We start from the raw sequence: 22,079 nt of genomic DNA on the forward strand, positions 1-22,079 counted from the left end.
CATTAACTGCCTTCGGCACAATACAAAATTCAACACGAAGCAAGACACCGGACATGTAGCCACTTCCAGCAACTGCCCTCGTGTGAGAGCAGTCAATGCTAAAGTCACCAACCGTACTGATTACGGAACAGAACCCGACTATCATTCCGGCTTAGAAATAGGCTACATAAATTTCAATTAAACACTAAATTTCCCACATATATCCAGGTTCAACTAAATTTTCAAATAAATCACAACATATGAAATTGCAACATTCAAATGGTAACACCTGCCAAACGTATCAAATAGCGTAAGGCTGGTGTTATCAGAACCAATAGCGAAACAAATCTAACAAAACTAAAACATGGCTCAATAAAAAAAAAAAAAAAACCTAACCTAACCTAACCTAACCTAACCTAACCTAACCTAACCTAACCTAACCTAACCTAACCTAACCTAACCTAACCTAACCTAACCTAACCTAACCTAACCTAACCTAACCTAACCTAACCTAACCTAACCTAACCTAACCTAACCTAACCTAACCTAACCTAACCTAACCTAACCTAACCTAACCTAACCTAACCTAACCTAACCTAACCTAACCTAACCTAACCTAACCTAACCTAACCTAACCTAACCTAACCTAACCTAACCTAACCTAACCTAACCTAACCTAACCTAACCTAACCTAACCTAACCTAACCTAACCTAACCTAACCTAACCTAACCTAACCTAACCTAACCTAACCTAACCTAACCTAACCTAACCTAACCTAACCTAACCTAACCTAACCTAACCTAACCTAACCTAACCTAACCTAACCTAACCTAACCTAACCTAACCTAACCTAACCTAACCTAACCTAACCTAACCTAACCTAACCTAACCTAACCTAACCTAACCTAACCTAACCTAACCTAACCTAACCTAACCTAACCTAACCTAACCTAACCTAACCTAACCTAACCTAACCTAACCTAACCTAACCTAACCTAACCTAACCTAACCTAACCTAACCTAACCTAACCTAACCTAACCTAACCTAACCTAACCTAACCTAACCTAACCTAACCTAACCTAACCTAACCTAACCTAACCTAACCTAACCTAACCTAACCTAACCTAACCTAACCTAACCTAACCTAACCTAACCTAACCTAACCTAACCTAACCTAACCTAACCTAACCTAACCTAACCTAACCTAACCTAACCTAACCTAACCTAACCTAACCTAACCTAACCTAACCTAACCTAACCTAACCTAACCTAACCTAACCTAACCTAACCTAACCTAACCTAACCTAACCTAACCTAACCTAACCTAACCTAACCTAACCTAACCTAACCTAACCTAACCTAACCTAACCTAACCTAACCTAACCTAACCTAACCTAACCTAACCTAACCTAACCTAACCTAACCTAACCTAACCTAACCTAACCTAACCTAACCTAACCTAACCTAACCTAACCTAACCTAACCTAACCTAACCTAACCTAACCTAACCTAACCTAACCTAACCTAACCTAACCTAACCTAACCTAACCTAACCTAACCTAACCTAACCTAACCTAACCTAACCTAACCTAACCTAACCTAACCTAACCTAACCTAACCTAACCTAACCTAACCTAACCTAACCTAACCTAACCGCCAATAGAGCCGTACCTCCAGGAAATCAGAAGGGTGGTACTCGCCACGGGGACCAGAAAACTGCTCCTGGGCGGCGACGTAAACGCGAAGAGTATCTGGTGGGGTGGCACAGAGACCGACAGCAGGGGCGAGGAGCTCCTATCAGCTCTCGACGAACTGGGCCTTCACACATTGAACAGAGGCGGAAAACCTACCTTCGAAGTCGTCAGAGGAAACAGGTACCTGAGCAGCCACATCGACGTCACGGCGTGCACGGAAGATGTCCTAGAACTGGTCGAAGACTGGAGCGTAAAGGATGGCGTCACAAGCTCGGACCACAACGCGCTAGAAATACTGCTCAACTTGCAGAAATCGTCTGGTTGCAGAGTACACCGCACCACGAGGACCTACAACACGAGGAAGGCAAACTGGCCTCAGTTTCATGAGAAACTGGGCCAGTATTGGCAAGAAAGTGGCCTCACGAAGGAGGAAGTGGCCAAGGTGAACGATGGAGGAGACCTCGACAACATCGTCGAAAAGTACACCTTGGCCATCAAGGAGGCCTGCAACCAGACGATTCCAAAAGCTGCACAGGCGGAAAAACCGAGCACACCGTGGTGGTCCCAGCACCTAGCGGACCTGAAGAAAGAAGTCGCGACCAGGAAGAGGAGGATCCGCTGCGCCGCGCCAATCCGAAGAACAAAGGTTGTTCAGGAGTACCTCCTGAAAAAGGTAGAGTACCAGGAAGCGGTAGTGAAGGCTCAGGTCGAGAGTTGGAAGGAATTCTGCGGAAAACAGGACACGGAGGGGGTCTGGGAAGGGATCTACCGGGTCCTGAACAGGACCAGCAGGAGGACCGAGGACATTCCGATGGTGAAGAACGGAGTAGCGCTGGATGCAGAGGGATCAGCAAGATGGCTTGCTGAGTCCTTCTACCCAAAGGACGCCACCGAGGAAGACTCCGCCTATCACGAAAATACAAGGACCAAGGCCAGACAGCTGTTGGAAGCAGGGGGCAGCTGCAACGAACCTCCGTTTACCCTGCAGGAATTGGTTAGGGCTTCCTCATCCTTTAATCCCAAGAAGGCACCCGGAGCCGACGGTCTGACCTCCGACATATGTAGCCAGGCGATTGGGAAAGCGCCCGAGCTATTCCTAGGCATCCTAAATAGATGCCTGGCGCTCGGACGCTTTCCCAAAGCCTGGAAGGAGGCAACCGTCGTCATCCTAAGAAAACCCGGCAAGGCGGACTACGCCACCCCCAAATCTCACAGACCAATCGGCCTCTTGCCCGTACTGGGCAAGATATACGAGAAGATGGTGGTTGCCCGCCTTAAATATTATGTACTTCCGCGCATGTCGGCGGTCCAGTTCGGCTTCATGCCGCAGCGCAGCACCGAGGACGCCCTCTATATCCTTCTGAAAAACATCCGTAGCAAAATATCTGAAAAGAAAATCACCACGCTAGTGTCATTGGATATAGAGGGGGCCTTCGATAGCGCTTGGTGGCCCATGATTAGCGTGAGGTTGGCGGAGGAAAAATGCCCTGCCGGCCTCGCGAGAGTCATGGGCGACTACATGAGGGATAGGACCGTCGGGGTGCGATACATGGGTGTGGAGCATAGGCGGGCAACGGAAAAAGGATGTGTGCAGGGATCAATAGGAGGCCCAATCCTGTGGAACCTCTTGCTGGACCCCTTGCTAAAGGGTCTCCAAGATGAGGGGAATTATGTGCAAGCGTTTGCAGATGACGTTGTCCTGCTATTCGAGGGGGACACAGGCCAGGAGGTAGAGAGGCGTGCCAATGCCGCTCTCGAGTATGTTCGGGCGTGGGGTGTCAAAAATAAATTGAAATTTGCACCACATAAGACGTGTGCCATGGTGATCACAAATAAATTGAAGTACGACACCCCACGACTGACCATGGGCGGGATCGGCATTGGTATGTCTCAGTCAATCAAACTTCTAGGACTCACCATTGACCACAGACTCACCTTCAACACTCACATCACAAATGTGTGCGCAAAGGCGGCGGCAGTGTACGGCCAGCTCTCCAGGGCGGCGAAAGTCACTTGGGGACTGCACCCGGAAGTCATCCGCAGAATTTACACGGCAGTGGTGGAGCCCATTGTCCTGTACGCGTCGAGTGCGTGGGCGCCGGCGTCCAAGAAACTAGGCGCGCAAAAGCAGCTTAACGCGCTGCAGCGGAGTTTCGCTCAAAAGCTTTGCCGGGCATATCGAACCACCTCTCTTAACGCAACACTGTTGCTGGCTGGGATACTCCCCCTTGACCTCAGAGTCCGTGAATCGGCTACTCTTTACGAGGCCAAGAGGGGGGTGCCCCAGCCGGCAATAGGCGACCGGGAGGTGGAACGAATGTCCTCGGCACTAGTTAGGCCCCACCCCGCGGAGCAAACCGAGCTAGAGCTGGGAAAACTGGTAGACGAGGAACAACTCAGAAACAACAGCAACTTCGCGGTCCGCATTTTCACGGACGGGAGCAAGATTGAGGGCAAAGTCGGAGCAGCCCTCTCCATTTGGAGGGGGGAGGCCGAGACAAAAACCCTCAAGCTTGCTCTCCCGACGTACTGCACCGTCTACCAGGCTGAGCTTTTGGCTCTTTGCGAAGCGGCAAAGGAAGCGAATAAACGTAAAGAAGCGACTTTTGCTGTCTACAGTGACTCTATGGCGGCCCTCCAAACAGTCGTAAACCCCGCTGCCCTCCACCCCCTCGCGGTGGAAACCAGAGACGCTATTAAAAACTGTAACACCCAGAACAAGAGCGTCTCCTTGTTCTGGGTAAAAGCCCACGCAGGGCTGGAGGGCAACGAGAGAGCGGACACACTCGCGAAGGAGGCCGCCCTGGGGTCCAAGTGTAGGCCTAGATACGACCGGTGTCCGGTCTCATACGTCAAGCGAATAATCCGCTCGGAGTCGCTTGACGAATGGGACCGGAGGTACAGCTTAGGGACAACCGCGAAAATCACTAGGATGTACTTCCCGAGCGCAATCGACGCGTACAGGATAGTGCGAAAAATAAATCTGGACCATGAGGTGACCCAAGCCTTAACGGGGCATGGTGGGTTCTCCGAGTACCTGACTAGGTTCAAGTGCAAGGAGGACCCAACATGCATCTGTGAACCTGGGCAGCTGGAGACACTGCCGCACTTAGTGTCAGAGTGCCCCCAGTTCGAGAAGGAAAGATACGAGGTCGAACAAAAGTTAGAAATAGAATTAAAACCGGAAAACTGGCCTATACTTGTAACGGATAAATTGAAAAGAGAATTGTTCATAATATATCTTAAGAAAATAGTAAAAATTGTTAACAGAAGAAACGAGACCAATAATATAAGACAATAGGGTAAGAAAAAATGTGTATCATATATATTTAAACATATATACTGATAGCATTAAGCCATTTAGTTGTAAAATAGTAAATAAGGAATTTATGTGTAAGTAAAATAGAAATAAAAGTAAATGTGAGTAGAAAATAAGAATAGCATATAAGAATAGCATGTAAGATAAACAAATGTATATGAATAAAATAAATATCCCCAACCTCCCCCAAATCCCCCCCACCCACTCCCCCGAGTTCTGTTAATGTTAGCGTAGAAAAGCATAGGAATGAAAGAATGAAAGAAAGATGGATAAAAGTACGAGAGGCATAAAAGCGAGAAAGTATGGTACTAGAGAACGGAATGAATGTGGTAGAATAGGCCCTTTTAGGGTAGGATAAGAAATAGAAATAAAGAAAACTAAAATAGGAGTAGTTTGTATAAAAGTCCCTGGACGTCCCGCGCCAGGGGTACAGAAAAAAAAAAAAAAAAAAAAAAAAAAAAAAAAACCTAACCTAACCTAACCTAACCTAACCTAACCTAACCTAACCTAACCTAACCTAACCTAACCTAACCTAACCTAACCTAACCTAACCTAACCTAACCTAACCTAACCTAACCTAACCTAACCTAACCTAACCTAACCTAACCTAACCTAACCTAACCTAACCTAACCTAACCTAACCTAACCTAACCTAACCTAACCTAACCTAACCTAACCTAACCTTTTTTTTTTTTTTTTTTAACTCGGTTAATGCATGAAATTGCATCCCCAGCGCCCGGGGGAGCGCTGGGGTATGTGGGGCTCTCCGAACCAGAAGGGCTAGGCCTACCCACTAAACCACCGAGGTGTTGCCTCCTCCTCGCCGCATAGTGCCGAGGCCACGGGAACGCTTTTAAGCACACATCCGCGACCCCGACGCGGCCGTCCACGCGTGGACTCCTCCACAGTGTGGGACGACACCCCAACACACGGATGCCGTCCCCCCACTATGCCCCCTTGTGCAATGGCCAGCAAACTCCCCCGAGTTCACCAGCCAGGGGGCCTTCGGAAGCCGGGACAGGCCACGCGCAGATGCGCAGCATGTCCCGGCCGCCGGCGGCGGAAGATGTGTAGGCCGCCGCCACCTCCTCTCCGGCCACTGAGCCCAAGAGCAGCGGTCCGCCCACTCCAGCTGCCCAGCAGCCAAGGCCACTGACCCAAGAGCGGAGCGTCCCACGCTCCGACTCCAGCTGCCCCGTGACCCTAGCCACCGAACCCAAGAGCGGCAGTCCGCCCGCTACTACTCCAGCTGCCCAGCGGCCCCACCACCAGCCGCCATGGGTTAAGAGCCGGGTCCGACCGCCCGACCCCCGGCTCCCCACGGCAGCCCCCCTGTTGCCGCATCACGCGGTGCGGCCCCGCCCAGTCGCGGAGGATAGGGTTTAGCGACCTCCCTTCCCCCGCGACTAGCCTCTCCTAAACCGGCCAGGCTTACGTCGCCTAGGCCCAGCCGGCCGGCCGCTTTGGTCCCCCGGGTTGGTGCGGTACCACCCAGACAGGGAAGCGGCCTCTCCACTGGGTCCCTCTTGGTTCACCGCAACCGAATCCTCGGACTCAAGGTTGCGGCTACTAAGCCCCCCCACCACAGCAAGGTGGAGACCCGTCGGGGGGGAACCTAACCTAACCTAACCTAACCTAACCTAACCTAACCTAACCTAACCTAACCTAACCTAACCTAACCTAACCTAACCTAACCTAACCTAACCTAACCTAACCTAACCTAACCTAACCTAACCTAACCTAACCATTTTCACGGACGGGAGCAAGATTGAGGGCAAAGTCGGAGCGGCTCTCTCCATATGGAGGGGGGAGGCCGAGACAAAAACCCTCAAGCTTGCTCTCCCGACGTACTGCACCGTCTACCAGGCTGAGCTTTTGGCTCTTTGCGAAGCGGCAAAGGAAGCGAATAAGCGTAAAGAAGCGACTTTTGCGGTCTACAGTGACTCTATGGCGGCCCTCCAAACAGTCGTAAACCCCGCTGCCCTCCACCCCCTCGCGGTGGAAACCAGAGACGCCATTAAAAACTGTAACACCCAGAACAAGAGCGTCTCCTTGTTCTGGGTAAAAGCCCACGCAGGGCTGGAGGGCAACGAGAGAGCGGATATACTCGCGAAGGAGGCCGCCCTGGGGTCCAAGTGTAGGCCTAAATACGACCGGTGTCCGGTCTCATACGTCAAGCGAATAATCCGTTCGGAGTCGCTTGACGAATGGGGCCGGAGGTACAGCCTAGGGACAACCGCGAAAATCACCAAGATGTACTTCCCGAGCGCAATCGACGCGTATAGGATAGTGCGAAAAATAAATCTGGACCATGAGGTGACCCAAGCCTTAACAGGGCATGGTGGGTTCTCCGAGTACCTGACTAGGTTCAAGTGCAAGGAGGACCCAACATGCATCTGTGAACCTGGGCAGCTGGAGACACTGCCGCACCTAGTGTCAGAATGCCCCCAGTTCGAGAAGGAAAGATACGAGGTCGAACAAAAGTTAGAAATAGAATTAAAACCGAAAAACTGGCCTAAACTTGTTATGGATAAATCAAAAAGAGAATTGTTCATAATTTACCTAAGGAAAATAGTAAAAGTTGTTAACAAACGAAATGAGACAAATAATATAAGATAATAGTGTAAGAAAAAATGTTTATCATATATATTTAATCATATATACTGATAGCATTAAGCCATTAAGCTAAGAATAGTAAATAAGGAAATAATGTGTAAGTAGAATACAAATAAAAGTAAATGTTAGTACAAAATAAGAATAGCATATAAGAATAGCATGTAAGATAAACAAATGTATATGAATAAAACAAATATCCCTAACCTCCCCCAATCCCCCCCACCCCCCTCCCCGAGTTGTGTTAATGTTAGAAATAGAAAAGCATAGGAATGAAAGAATGAAAGAAAGATGGATAAAAGTACGAGAGGCATAAAAGCGAGAAAGTATGGTACTAGAGAACGGAATGAATGTGGTAGAATAGGCCCTTTTAGGGTAGGATAAGAAATAGAAGTAAAGAAAAATAAAATAGGAGTAGTTTGTATAAAAGTCCCTGGACGTCCCGCGCCAGGGGTACAGGAAAAAAAAAAAAAAAAAAAAAAAAAAAAAAAAAAAAAAAAAAAAAAAAAAAAAAAAAAAAAAAACCTAACCTAACCTAACCTAACCTAACCTAACCTAACCTAACCTAACCTAACCTAACCTAACCTAACCTAACCTAACCTAACCTAACCTAACCTAACCTAACCATGAAGAGGACACTGGAGAGGAAGTACTAGAGAAGGTAAGAAAGACGATTGATGCTAAGAATGGATGGGTGAAAGTTGAAAGAGTGCGGAAAGCTAGGGATAGGAAAATAGTACTAGGATGCAAGACGAAGGAAGAAAGGGAAAAAGTAATTAGCAAGCTTAAGGACAGCGGGGGTCAACTCGTCGCCGAGGAGGTCAAAAACAAGGACCCGCTCCTGGTCCTGAGGGACGTCCTGACCGTTCACAGCGATGTGGAGGTACTGGGCGCCCTTCGGAGCCAGAACGCGGGTGTTTTTGGCGCCCTCGCCGACGAGGAAGACAGGATGGAAGTCAAGTATAGGAGGAAAGCGCGGAACCCCCACAACGCGAACATCGTCTTGAGGGTGTCTCCGACGATATGGGCAAGGGCAGTGGCTGCAGGGAGACTGAAGGTCGACCTGCAGAACGTGCGAGTTGAGGACCAGTCGCCGCTGGTGCAGTGCACCCGGTGCCTCGCATATGGACACAGCAAGCGCCTCTGCAGGGAGCCGGCCGATCTCTGCAGCCACTGCGGAGGCCCTCACATGAGGGACAAGTGCGCAGACATGGCAGCGGGAGAACCACCAGCGTGTCGCAACTGCGCCCGGGCGGGCGCGGCCCACGTCCAGCACAACGCATTCAGTGCTGAATGCCCAGTGCGAAGGAAGTGGGACGCTCTGGCCCGAGCGTCGGTTGCCTACTGCTAAGGTGGAAAAGGGGACAAAAGGCAACATAACCACACCGGAGAGGAGAAACAAAAAGCAGACGAACACACGCACACACTACACTACAACACAAAACACATACACAAGCACACAAACCTACACGACCAACTTGGTTGCAATGGCCCGCGCGGAGAGTGGCAGCTTTTCCAAAGGTTTAAGTGTCGTTAAACTAGAGGAAAAGAAAACGCACAACAAAAGGTCAGGTCAGTCAACGACTTTCCACCGAGTGGCAGCAGTTTGTTCTCAGCCCATCCTGACAATGTACCCTGAAACAAAACCTGCTAAATCCGCTCACGTCATAAACTGGCCTAGACTGGCTGGGAACCAAACAACCGGCAAAAACTGTATAAAAATTGTAGCTATAACAATAATTGTATTAAAATTAAAAATTAGTGTAAGAAAAATATGATTATTTAATATATTGTCATATATATTAAAATAGCATATAGGTATATAGCATAAGTAAATAAAATGTTAAAATAAGTAAGCAATAAAGAAAAGTGTAATGTAAGTAGTGTTAAGTATATAGGTAGTATATAAGTGCATAGGTAGTATGTATACATAGTAGGTATAAGTAAAAAACACAAATGTAAAAATAAAATAAATGACCCTTCTCCCCCCCCCCCCCCTTTTCCCATCCCACCATCCGACCCTAACCTAAGCCCCCCCCCGTGTGTACTTAATGATAGACTAATAAATAGAATAGGTATGCAAGTATGAAAGATGAGGAAAAGAAGTGCGAGAGGCATAAAAGCGAGAATGGTATGGTAATAGAGGACTAGAATGATTGAGGAGAATAGGCCCATTTCCGGGTAGTTTCAAAATAGATGTTAAGAACCTAGATAGCTTGCCAAGGACCCTGACCTCCATGTTAGGGGTAGCTAGGAAAAAAAAAAAAAAAAAAAAAAAAAAAAAAAAAAAAAAAAAAAAAACCTAACCTAACCTAACCATTTGTTCCTTACACAGGTCGCTTGTCACACCTCGTTGCCGTCGGAATCATACCTCATTCCTTTGGCATTGCAGTAGAATTCATCTGTTCAGATCTTTGCATTAACCGTTTATGCTAGTTCGATTGGGATCGGGATCGGGATCGGGATCGGGATCGGGATCGGGATCGGGATCGGGATCGGCATCGGGATCGGGATCGGGATCGGGATCGGGATCGAGATCGGGATCGGGATCGGGATCGAGATCGAGATCGAGATCGAGATCGAGATCGAGATCGAGATCGAGATCGGGATTTGTTTCATTCGTTTCATTCGTTTAATTTGTTTCATTTGTTTTATTCCTTTCGTTCATTTCGTTCATTTCATTCATTCCGTTCATTTCGTTCATCTCGTTCATCTCGTTCATCTCGTTCATTTCATTCATTTCGTTCATCTCGTTCATCTCGTTCATTTCATTCATTTCGTTCATTTCGTTCATCTCGTTCATCTCGTTCATCTCGTTCATCTCGTTCATCTCGTCCATTATACAGGGTGTAACAGACAGCCTACCAAAAACGAAAAAAAATGACTTTAGACACGATTCTGATGCTTATGGCGTTGAAAATTTTCATCGGTTTTTTCTTGATTTTTCCGATTTTTTATGCGTTTTTTTTAATTTTTTTTGGTATTATTTCGTTAATACTACACAATGCAACATGAATATGAAAAAAAATCCGTCATATTACTGTTTTTCACAAAAAACAGCAATGGATTAAAACAACGTATAAATTCGCTATCAGCTGTTCGGCCAACGACACCGCGCCGGCGGCGGCCGGCCGCGACGGTCGACGTCACGCCGTGTACCTACGCGCGCCACACAGACACGATTACGCACACAGCTGTCAGCCTCACACTCACTAGTATGCACGTTACTTAGTATTTGTTCTATGTTAAAAATGAAAATAACATAATTATCACGCTCGCCGGTAAAAGGTAAATTCACAAGATTTTAAATGTGTGATATCTTATTATTACACGTACAAATACATACAGAACGACAAAAAATCCTATTGATATTCCTTAATGCTATAAAAATCTCTAATAAACAATTTAACATGTATTGTCGCTTTGTTCCATTTGTTCTTGCAAAATTCTATTCGATATTTACACGCTCATTCATACTTCATACAAGCGCGGTGCGACTCGAGAAGTAGATGGCCGTAGTGACGCGTGACGCCGCGACCGCGCGTGGATGTTACATAGATGGGATGCGACAAAATGGATGCTAAGTAATTCTCCGGGGATTATGAATTATGATAAGTTAGTTTCTCTGATAAGAATATTAATGGATATTGATTGTTATCATTGTTATGTACCTACATTTTTTATGGTTTAATTAAATAAACGTTACGTGTTTATTTTATTTACTTTAAGCTGATTTTATGTTATAAATATCAAAGTATTTTAAACTTACATCAATAATGTTTGTAATGTTATTCGGTATTTGAATAAAACTACAATGCAACCAGTAACAACTGTGACAAGTAAAAATAGTAATGCCACATCAATATTTTATTGAATCTAATCTCTCACTGGGATCCTAACTCGTCGCTCGTCACCAAATCGGCGGCGCGCGCGCGGACGGCGCGGAGGGAGCGGGTGGCGCGGGGGAGGGGCGGCACGAGTGAGCGGAGAGGCGCCCGCGCCGGCGGCTCTCTTTGATAGTTCGAGCAATTGGCTCGCGGAAGACGGAAGCTCTTCACCGGTGTCGTTCGTTATGTCCTATTCGTCGTGTCGTGTGTGAACTGTTGTTTATTATTACTTGTTATTGTTCCGGTTTTGAGTTTTTAGTGTTTTTATTGTTATTATTTTTGTTGTTATTGTTTTCGAAGTGCAGTTGTGTTCGTAAATAGGAAGAAATGTTGATGTGTTATGTATGGTGAAGCACGTGGAAGTGCACGGCGTGCTCTGCACCTGTACGTCCGTATCCAAAGGTACTCAAACTCTCGCCATACACCAGGTATTTGCGTGTTGATAGACATTGATAACAATTTGTTTTAGCACTTTCTTATTATTGGTTACATTTTGCTATTATTGTTTGGTTTCACGAAAGCCAAGTAGGTACCTACCTACTTACAATTTTACTATGAGCTATTGTAACATACGGGCCTATTTACGATACCATAAACGATACATAAGATTGTTATCTAATGATAGCGTTGCATACTAGTGAGCGCATAGACGTGGTGGTACGCGTACGTACCTACGACGCGTCGCGACATGTCGTCGCTCAGCGCGCCGCCGCGCCGCCGCCAGAAATCTCGTAGGCATGCGCGGAGATACATCGCGTTGTTCACTATACATTGAACGCTCAAAAATGACTAACTCGGGAACCAATCATTTCCGAGAAATATCGTTGGAGTAAATTTCGCGCATACAGTGTCACAAACTTACCAGTAAAGTTTTCGGTTAGCTGTCATTTACACCCTGTATTCATTTCGTTCATCTCGTTCATTTCATTCATTCCGTTCATTTCGTTCATCTCGTTCATCTCGTTCATCTCGTCCATTTCATTAATTTCGTTCATCTCGTTCATCCCGTTCATTTCATTCATTTCGTTCATCTCGTTTATCTCGTTCATGTCGTTCATCTCGATCATTTCGTTCATTTCGTTCATCTCGTTCATCTCGTTCATCTCGTTCATTTCATTCATTTCGTTCATGTCGTTCATCTCGTTCATTTCATTCATTTCGTTCATCTCGTTCATCTCGTTCATTTCATTCATTTCGTTCATGTCGTTCATCTCGTTCATTTCGTTCATGTCGTTCATCTCGTTTATTTCGTTCATCTCGTTCATTTCATTCATCTCGTTCATCTCTTTCATTTCATTCATTTTGTTCATTTCGTTCATTTCGTTCATTTCATTTGTAAAGTGTAGTAAGATTTACGAATTCATTAAATTATTTAATAATTTCAAGGAGTCAAAATATCATTTCAGAGAGACGTTATAAGATTTCAGGGAGATGTTTTAAGATTTCAGGGAGATGATTTAAGATTTCAGGAAGCTATTATAAGAATTCAGAAAGATATTATAAGATTTCAGGGAGTCATAATATCATTTCAGGGAGATATTATAAGATTTCAGGGAGTTATAATATCTTTTCAGGGAGATATTATAAGATTTCAGGGAGTCATAATATCTTTTCAGGGAGATATTATAAGATTTCAGGGAGTCATAATATCTTTTCAGGAAGCTATTATAAGATTTCAGGGAGTCATTTTATCATTTCAGGGAGATATTATAAGATTTCAGGGAGTCATAATATCATTTCAGGGAGATGTTATAAGATTTCAGGCCGATGTTATAAGATTTCAGGAACATGATATAAGATTTCAGGAAGATGTTATAAGATTTCAGGAAGATGATATAAGATTTCAGGGAGTCGTTATAAGATTTCAGGGAGATGTTATAAGATTTCAGAAAGTTATTATGTTATTTCAGTGAGTCTAAATAGCATTTCAGGAAGAAAAAATAAGATTTCAGTAAGACGTCATAAGATTTCAGGGACATAATATTAAATTTCAGGAAGATATTATTAGATTTCAGATGGATCATAGAAGGTTGGAGACTCCGCCGCACCTGGTGTTGGAGTAGCCAGGTACCCTCAATTCTGCGTAGAACGAGTGGATGTTTAACTTAAACCAGAAACTTACCAAAGTTAGAAGACGAAGATAAAGATAGCAGAAATATTTTTATATGCTAGCCGAGACAAGCTGTAAATAAAAGCAAAAGAAATATCGAGAAAAAACTTGAAACAAGTAAACTGGATATGTATTACCTATATTTAGGCTTGTATAAAGATGTTTTTAAAGATAAATGTAATAATTAAAAAAAAAAAAAAAAAAAAAGTAAGAATACAAACTCCACTGTAAGGGCGCGTTCCCACTATGTTGTGGCGACAGATAGTCGTGTAGTTCGAATGTCGTCTCTGGCTGTCCCCATTATAACGACTGTTTGTCGTCAAAAATTGTTATCGTGTAGTGACGACGACATTTTATCGTTTCACGGCAGTCGCTGTATCGTGTGCACATCATTAGCAAGCTACAAATCTAACGATTTTTTATTGTTTTACGACTGTAGTGCTAGCCGTCCCCACTGTCACGATAATCCGTCGTCACTGCAAAAAATGTCGTAAACGACAGTAAGTCGTATCGTTCTATATGTGAACACCTCCATTTAAATACATGAGCCACGACACTTAAAACTACACGATTATCTGTCGTCACGACATAGTAGAAACGCGCCCTAACTGTACATATAATTAACATAGCAAAGTAACGCATTAAACTCTTTACATATATAAACCAAAATAGATAAGAAATCCTTCTTATTACTGCAATATGTTTCGTACGCAGTGGGCACGTGGGGACAGTATAATTTATTTATCACCTGGCAATTAGCTGCTACTAAATTGTCAGTAGTGTCAGTGTCAATATGAAGGGAATTCTGTCAAATATGTATGCCTTTAAGACAGCTAATCTTTGTTGTTGTTTGTAACTGTTACTGGTCAAGATTTACGTTAGAACAAAACTTTTGTAGGAACTTTTTAAGAGTTGTAACTACATTTAAAATGATATGTAAGGTGTCATGTATAACTTGAATAGAAGTATTATACGTATGTGAATCATCCAGGAAAATTGTAGTGGTTATTGTTGCCGTGAGTGGAACAGGATAATGTCGTGCGAGATTGTGATACGACCGGCGCGCGCAGAGGAGCAGGCGGCGCGCGGCGAGCTGGTGACGCAAGGAATCACCTCGTACGACGTGGAGGCCATCATCACGTTCATCCTGCAAGAGGTAACACACGACGACACGCGCCCGGCGCCGCCACTCAACATTGTGCACAATGTATAATTAGCGATTTACCTATTCTATTCCTGTTTGTACATAGGTATTACTAGTTTTGAACGAGAGACAGGGTCTAGGATTCACCCAACATATCACTCCGACTTTGCTAAAGTTATGGGGGACTAAGAAGCACCTAGTTTGTAATGAGAAACAAATGCCAAGTAACAAAAGAAGTTATTAAATAGTATAAAGTAATTTTTAAATAATTAGTTATCTAAAAATACATAAAATACATACTTAAGTAAGAGTTCCATGGCTTATGAATATAGATTTACAAGTCTGAAAGCCTACATTCACAATCCTGTAGCATACCACAACTATGTTAGGCATTGTAGAAATATTTGTTCTATGACCATTACCTGACCAAATATAATTTTTATACTTGAAAAAGAATTTAATGGATGTGCTCCTGTTGACTTTGTGAAGAACAACAATTTAACACCCAGTCTGTTTAAAACCATTCAGGTTTACTTCTACACTCAGGTACACACAGATATCTAGAGCTATTTTTATTTTCCACAATCCATACTAATATTATAAATGCGAAAGTAACTCTGTCTGTCTGTCTGTCTGTCTGTCTGTCTGTCTGTCTGTCTGTCTGCTACTCAATCACGCCCAAACTACCGAACCAATTTGCATGAAATTTGGTATGGAGATAGTTTGATACCCGAGAAAGGACATAGGCTACTTTTTACCCCGGGAAAATGACGCATTTCCCGGGAAAATACAGGTTTCGCCACCGAAGTCGCGAATAATCAATATTATAATGACATTGAATTAACAAAATTCCGTTGTCATGGCAACAGTTTTAATGGCGGATATGCTTTAGCGCGAGTTATATGAGATATAAATAATTTTGAGAATATTTTTTGTGAAAAAAAGCATATTTTGTTGTTAAGGAATAATTAAGCTTTGTATTAGTAAAAAAAAAACATTCACGCGAGCGGAGCCGCACGGGTCAGCAGAGTACCAGTAATTAATGTCACAAAATTCTCTCACATTCTCTCTTATTGGACGCAAGCGAAGTTGCACGGGTCAGCTAGTTTTAAATAAAATAAGAATGACATAGAAATAAAATTACAAGAATATTTTATTTAGGTATCAATGCATGATTACTATTGATTACCGTCAGTCTCTCCTATAATAGGACAAAACTTATTCTAATCAGATCTATATATTGTTCATTTGGATGAACAGGTAGTAAAAAGATGATATGACCTTTCTAATGATCTATACAAATCACGAAGAAATAGGATGCTATAACACCACAAACATTATGTTAAAAGAATGTATTAACAACTTGAACAAAATAATCAAAAGGTCATGTAAAAATTAATGGAACATAGACCCTCAAATTGATTTATTACAAAAATATAATTTTCTGGTCAGTACTTTGGTTTATATGCTTTTTTTGTGTAAAATTATTATTATTATGCTCTCGCCTGTACATATTCTATTTTTTAACAGAAAAAGAAAGAAAAACAAAACTGGAAATATATTATTATGAAAACTATATATCACTCTTCTGAAAAACAAAAAATAGGTGTTAATGTCCTGTCATCCGGACCAGCGATGATATGCATTCGCTGGAACCGTCGTCGATCCTATATCTCGCGGTGTAACACGTGGGGCGATACGGTAAAGATTCGGTCGGTGCTCGTGTGTGCAGTTGATGCTGCAGCTGACGGTGCTGTGCGGCGCCGTGCTGTTCATCTTCGTGGGCGCGTCGCTGGGCACCTGCTGCCTGGCGCCGCTAGTGCTGGCGGGCGTCGCCGCCGCCGCCGTGCTGCTCACGCACCGCGCCACGGGCGCCGCGCACGCCGCGCGCCTGCGCCGCGAGCTGGCGGGCTTCGTGGCCGAGTACCGCGGGCCGCTGGGCGGGGACCCGCGCGCGCTGCGGCCGCGCGTGCTGGCGGAGCGGGACGCGGGCGGCGCGGCGGGGCGGCACGCGCGCCTCGTGGGCACGGTGAGCGTGGCGGCGTTCCGCGGCGCGCGGCGCAGCGGCTGGCTGCAGGCGCTGGCCGTGGAGCCGGCGTGGCGGCGGCGCGGCGTGGGCGGCGCGCTGGTGGACGCGTGCCGCGCGTGGGCGGCGGGCGCGGGGCTCGAGTCGCTGGAGGCGGCCGCCAGCTCGCTGCAGACCTCCGCGCGGAGCCTGCTGCACGCGCACGGGTGAGAGCCGGCCGTTCCGAGGACTTTTTTTAATTAGCAGATTTTAAACGACGGAGATTTCTATAGAATAAATTTGCGTTTCAAACTTATCGTATGGTCCCACGATAAGTTCGTGACGTCGATTTGTCGCCGACACGTGTTCGTGTGTTCCGCAGGTGGGAGCTGCGCGGCACGTATCACCGGCAGCTGGTGGGCACGGCGCTGACGCTTCCGATGTTGCAGCTCGGCCTGGAGCTGCCGCATGCCTAGAACGCCTTCGCGGAAGACATCGTATTTAACGAATTTACGCATATTAAGGATAAATACTTATAAGAATCTCGACGCGTCGAATTATATAAAATATGAATCTAAAGCGAATAGTAGTTTTATTCGGTCCTCCTCGACGCTCGCCGGGTTAGACGACGCTCACTCGTCGGAGCGGAACAGCAGGCGCAGGCGCGACGTGGCCACCAGCACCTGCACATACGACGAGCGTGTTACCTTCGCGTCGTAATCGAGCGGAAGGACGAGGAACCTCGTTCCTCTCTGTTCGCTCGTCACCTTGAGTCTGTCGGGGCGGAGCGCGTCGCGCTGGCGGTCGGCGGGCGCCAGCGCGGCCAGCGCGCGGCGGCGCAGCGCGGGCCCGGCGCGGGGCAGGCGCCGCCCCAGCAGCTGCACGGCGCAGTAGGCGGCGCCCGGCGCCAGGCGCCGCCAGCCCGCGCCCAGCGCCTCCGCCAGGCGCGCCTCGGCCGCCGCGTCCCCCCCCGCCTCGTCCCCCGCGGGCGGGTCGAGCAGGTCCACGAGCGCCGCGTCCAGCGCCAGGTCGGCGAGGCGGTCGGCGCCGCCGTCCCCGCCGCTGCGCAGCGCGTCGCTCAGCTCCAGGCGCAGGCGCGGGCAGCGCAGCGCGCCCAACAGCACGCGGCCCAGCAGCGCCGCCTGCCACCGTCGGACGTTATCACAAGTTGTCGGTCTCGAGAGCGACGGTGTCGACGTCGTGACGGCTCGTCACCTGCGCGGGCGCGGCGCGCAGGTCCAGCAGCGCGTGCAGCGCGCGGCGGGCGGGGAGGCGCGCGGCACTGTCGGGCGCCAGCACGGCGGCCGCCAGCAGCGCGCCCGTCGCGCACACCTCGTCGTCGGCCCACGTCTCGTCGTCGGCCGCCACCAGCGCGCTCACGCTCGACACCAGCTGTTTCGGCGATACACGTAGGGGCGGTCGTTAGAAAAAGACTTCAAAAATGATTAAGTTATATTAATTTCAGTTTTAGATTTACTTATGTTAAATGTATGCCGAATATTTGCACGTCAGCTTAATAACAAAATATGTTATACTAGCTGACCCACGCAACTTCGCTTGCGTCACATGAGAGAGAATGGGTCATAATTTTCCCCGCTTTTGTTACATTCACCGTTGCTACTGCGCTCCTAATGGCTGTAGCGTGATGTTATATAGACTATAGCCTTCCTCGATAAATGGTCTATTCAATACAAAAAGATTTTGTCAATTCGAACCAGTAGTTCTTGAGATTAGCGCGTTCAAACAAACAAACAAACTCTTCAGCTTTATAATAGTAGTATAGATTATGTTATGTCGTCGAGTTCGGGGTCTCACCTCGGGTAGGTCGGAAGCAGCGGCGGGGTGCGTGAGCAGCGCGCGGTCGGCGGGCGGCAGCGCGGCGGCGAGCGCGGCCAGCAGCGCGGCGGCGCGGGGCGCGGCGGGCGCGGGCGGCGCGGGGGGCGCGGGCGCCACGCTCATGTCGGTGACGGCGGCGGCCAGCGCGGCCTCGGCCTCGGAGCCGCTGGAGTCGCAGCGCGGCGCGGCGAGGCGCTCGTCGTCGTCGCGGTGGCTGGAGCGCAGCAGCTCCAGTTCTCTCTCACACTGTACTTCGCGCGCGCGCTGCGACGCCAACTCCTCCGCGCTCGGCATACTGAATGAACTCTTAACAGATTTGCATGGATATTAGGGTATATCCTGGTACGATGTTTGCAAGTACGACAGTGACGAATCATTCAAACTCGTAGGTATTCTCGCGAAATAGTTTGTTTGAGACTCCCCCCTTATTAGAGAGCAATGGCATTCGGCGACCACTGGCCACTATGCATTATGTGCACAGATAAAGACCGGACAGTCGAGGCAGAAATAAAGTTGATCTCAAATATGCTTAGTACTCATCACACTTAGGAGTTAAACTTAGACCTATGAGATCATCATGATTACCAAAAAGGGTAATTTCCAAGGTAAAAAGTAGAAACTCCTTTTATTCAGTCAGATATGTTAGCACATAGAATATATTTTGGTTATTTGTATAACATCTAGACAGTTCAATATAATATTACTTGCTCCATAGTCAGTACATTGAGAATAGTGACATGTGACATGAATTTTAGATGGTGAGTATTGGAGTGGAGTACTGGTGAATATGAACTTCAGAACATATGCTCATGTACACCGTATATTCCCGGTGTCCACCCCCTGCTTGTCCACCCCGGGTGGACAGAGACACAAATCTTTTAAAAAGATCTCGGTGTCCACCCCTGGGGGACAGTGAGAATTAATTTTAAATTATTCCCGCTGGCCACCCCGGATGGACAAAGATACGAGTTTCATATTACTATTCTAGATCTCCACCGCCGGTGGACAAAGCCACTGCTTAAATAAACATTCTCAATGTCAATTTTATATGGGAAAACACACAATAGATAGTGTACCTACTTCTATTTACCCTAGAGATGTTGATAATATGATTAAACTATGTACCTACTTAATTAATTTTGTTATAATTATTTACACCCAATTCCAGCAAGTGTGGACATTGAGAATGTTTATTTAAGCAGTGGCTTTGTCCACCGGCGGTGGAGATCTAGAGTTGTAATATGAAACTCGTATCTTTGTCCACCCGGGGTGGCCAGCGGGAATAATTTAAAATTAATTCTCACTGTCCCCCAGGGGTGGACACCGAGAACTTTTTAAAAGATTTGTGTCTCTGTCCACCCGGGGTGGACAAGCAGGGGGTGGACACCGGGAATATACCATGTACACTGGTACCTGAGAAAATACTTAGTTCATACTAGATGTGCAAGTCATTGTCAACTATGTACCTAGCTGTGATAATATATTATAGTGCACTACACTTTTAGAAGCAGATATTCTAATTATTACAAGGTAGATCACATTTGTCATTGACATCATTTACTTATAATGATAAGTGTTAATTATTAAAGTTCATTGTGATAACAATGAATTATCACAAAGCATTCAATCTGTCAAGTATAACACAAGACTATATAAATGACTAGCTGACCCGCGCAACTTCGCTTGCGTCACATATTACGTCATATTTTTGTAACACTTTTTACTGTTACCTACTCTGCTCCTATTGGTCGTAGCGTGATGATATAAAATATCCTTTTTTTCACGAAAAATATTCTCAAAATTATTTATATCTCTTAATATAACGAAGTCGCGCTAAAGCCCTTCTCCCATTACGATACGCCCGCGCGACTCTAGTCTCGGAGACTAGTCGCCACGAAGTATCTCACATACATTTGTATGGAGACTCTCACATTACGATACTGGTATTCTACGCGTTCGCGACTAGTCTCGCGATACCCGCCGTGTTGGTCGCTTGTGCGTCGCGTCTCGCGCGTTTCGTCAAGAAGGCGGCGGAGCAAGAAACAAATATTAACTTTGTACAAGAAATTGAAAAATATGCTTGTTTATATAACTACAAATTACCCGAATACATGCGAAAAAATACAATAGACAAGACTTGGGCTGAAATTGGTAACAAATTTCAAATAACAGGTTGGTTTTTTGTACACATAGGTACATGGTTTATTATTATCAATATTACATTGTATTTCGAGCTTCATCGTCACTGGAGTCGCTCGACATAACGTCAGTCTACAAAAAACGAGTTTGCACAAATGATGAATTTAGTAACTTTTAAGTTGCATAATATGCGAGCATCGGGTAGCGAACATGTATCCAACTAGTATTATACTCGAGTATCGTACCCTACAAGTATCGTAATGGGAGAAGGGCCTAAGACATATCCGCCATTAAAACAGTTGCCATGGCAACGTAATTTTGTTAATTCAATGTCATTATAATATTGATACTTCACGACTTCGTTGAATTTTCTGAATTTTCCCGGGAAATGCGTCATTTTCCCGGGGTAAAAAGTAGCCTATGTCCTTTCTCGGGTATCAAAATATCTCCATACCAAATTTCATGCAAATTGGTTCAGTAGTTTAGACGTGATTGAGTAGCAGACAGACAGACAGACAGACAGAGTTACTTTCGCATTTATAATATTAGTATGGATAATCACTCCTTTATCAGATACAGATTACCTAGTGTGGATATCATATAAATAAAGAGTGTTATGAACTAAATAGTAATTATAATACAGACCATGTATAGGAATATAGATATTGCTTACTAGATACAAGGTCTAAGTTATAGCCAGAGTATCTATTAACTGTGCATTTTTAGTAAGTGACAAGATAGTTGAAACTAAACATGACTTGTGTGGGATTGTGTGTCACCAAAGAATATCATGTTTGTTTGGCCACTATACACAACAGCCTCTCATTAAAATAGCAAAACAAAATAAATAGCCAGTGACTATAATTATTAAAAAGTTAACTAACCATGTGAGAATATTTAAAAACAACTAAAACTACCGTGTTGTGTGCGGACGAATTCACCGATATCATTGGCAGTTCTTCGTAATCTTCATCTTCACTCATGTTGGTGAGATTCACTGCACTATGTTATTATGACTTATAAGCTAAATAATTAAAATAATATAAACATAACTTTCCCGGTGTTTGTTGTTTTGACAACTCAATATCCTATTATCAAAGTTAATGTGTGACAGTTGAGGTTGAGACTACCATCCATATTGTCAGATTGACAGCTGTTGACTTGTTTCAGAACGAGTATTACGGTTTGGAATTTAATTTTGTTTTAACTGTTATAAAGGTACTTAAATTGTTTATTTCGAATTTCATTACAGAGTTAACGTGAAACTCTGCTTTATTTTTATATAGGTATGATGAGCCATTAGATTTTATAGCAATTTTACACGGAATATTTTTTACGTCATGAAATAACA

At 45.4% G+C, this 22,079-nt stretch overlaps 1 protein-coding gene across 2 annotated transcripts; it reads left to right on the forward strand.

Moving 5' to 3' along the window:
- Positions 1-11,639: 11,639 nt before the first annotated feature.
- Positions 11,640-17,425, forward strand: LOC142983645 (uncharacterized). 2 transcript variants are annotated; one of them, XM_076130627.1, is made up of 4 exons: positions 11,640-11,896; positions 13,503-14,760; positions 16,481-16,980; positions 17,136-17,425. In XM_076130627.1, the coding sequence occupies exons 2-4, from the start codon at positions 14,638-14,640 to the stop codon at positions 17,227-17,229; spliced, it is 717 nt and encodes a 238-aa protein (XP_075986742.1). In that variant the 5' UTR covers positions 11,640-11,896; positions 13,503-14,637; the 3' UTR covers positions 17,230-17,425. The 2 variants fall into 2 exon arrangements, with proteins under 2 accessions (XP_075986742.1, XP_075986743.1); XM_076130628.1 differs by having other exon boundaries at positions 13,510-14,760.
- Positions 17,426-22,079: the final 4,654 nt, after the last annotated feature.

Source organism: Anticarsia gemmatalis, chromosome 24 (genome assembly GCF_050436995.1).
Source record: "Anticarsia gemmatalis isolate Benzon Research Colony breed Stoneville strain chromosome 24, ilAntGemm2 primary, whole genome shotgun sequence".
Taxonomy (NCBI): Eukaryota; Metazoa; Arthropoda; class Insecta; order Lepidoptera; family Erebidae; genus Anticarsia; species Anticarsia gemmatalis.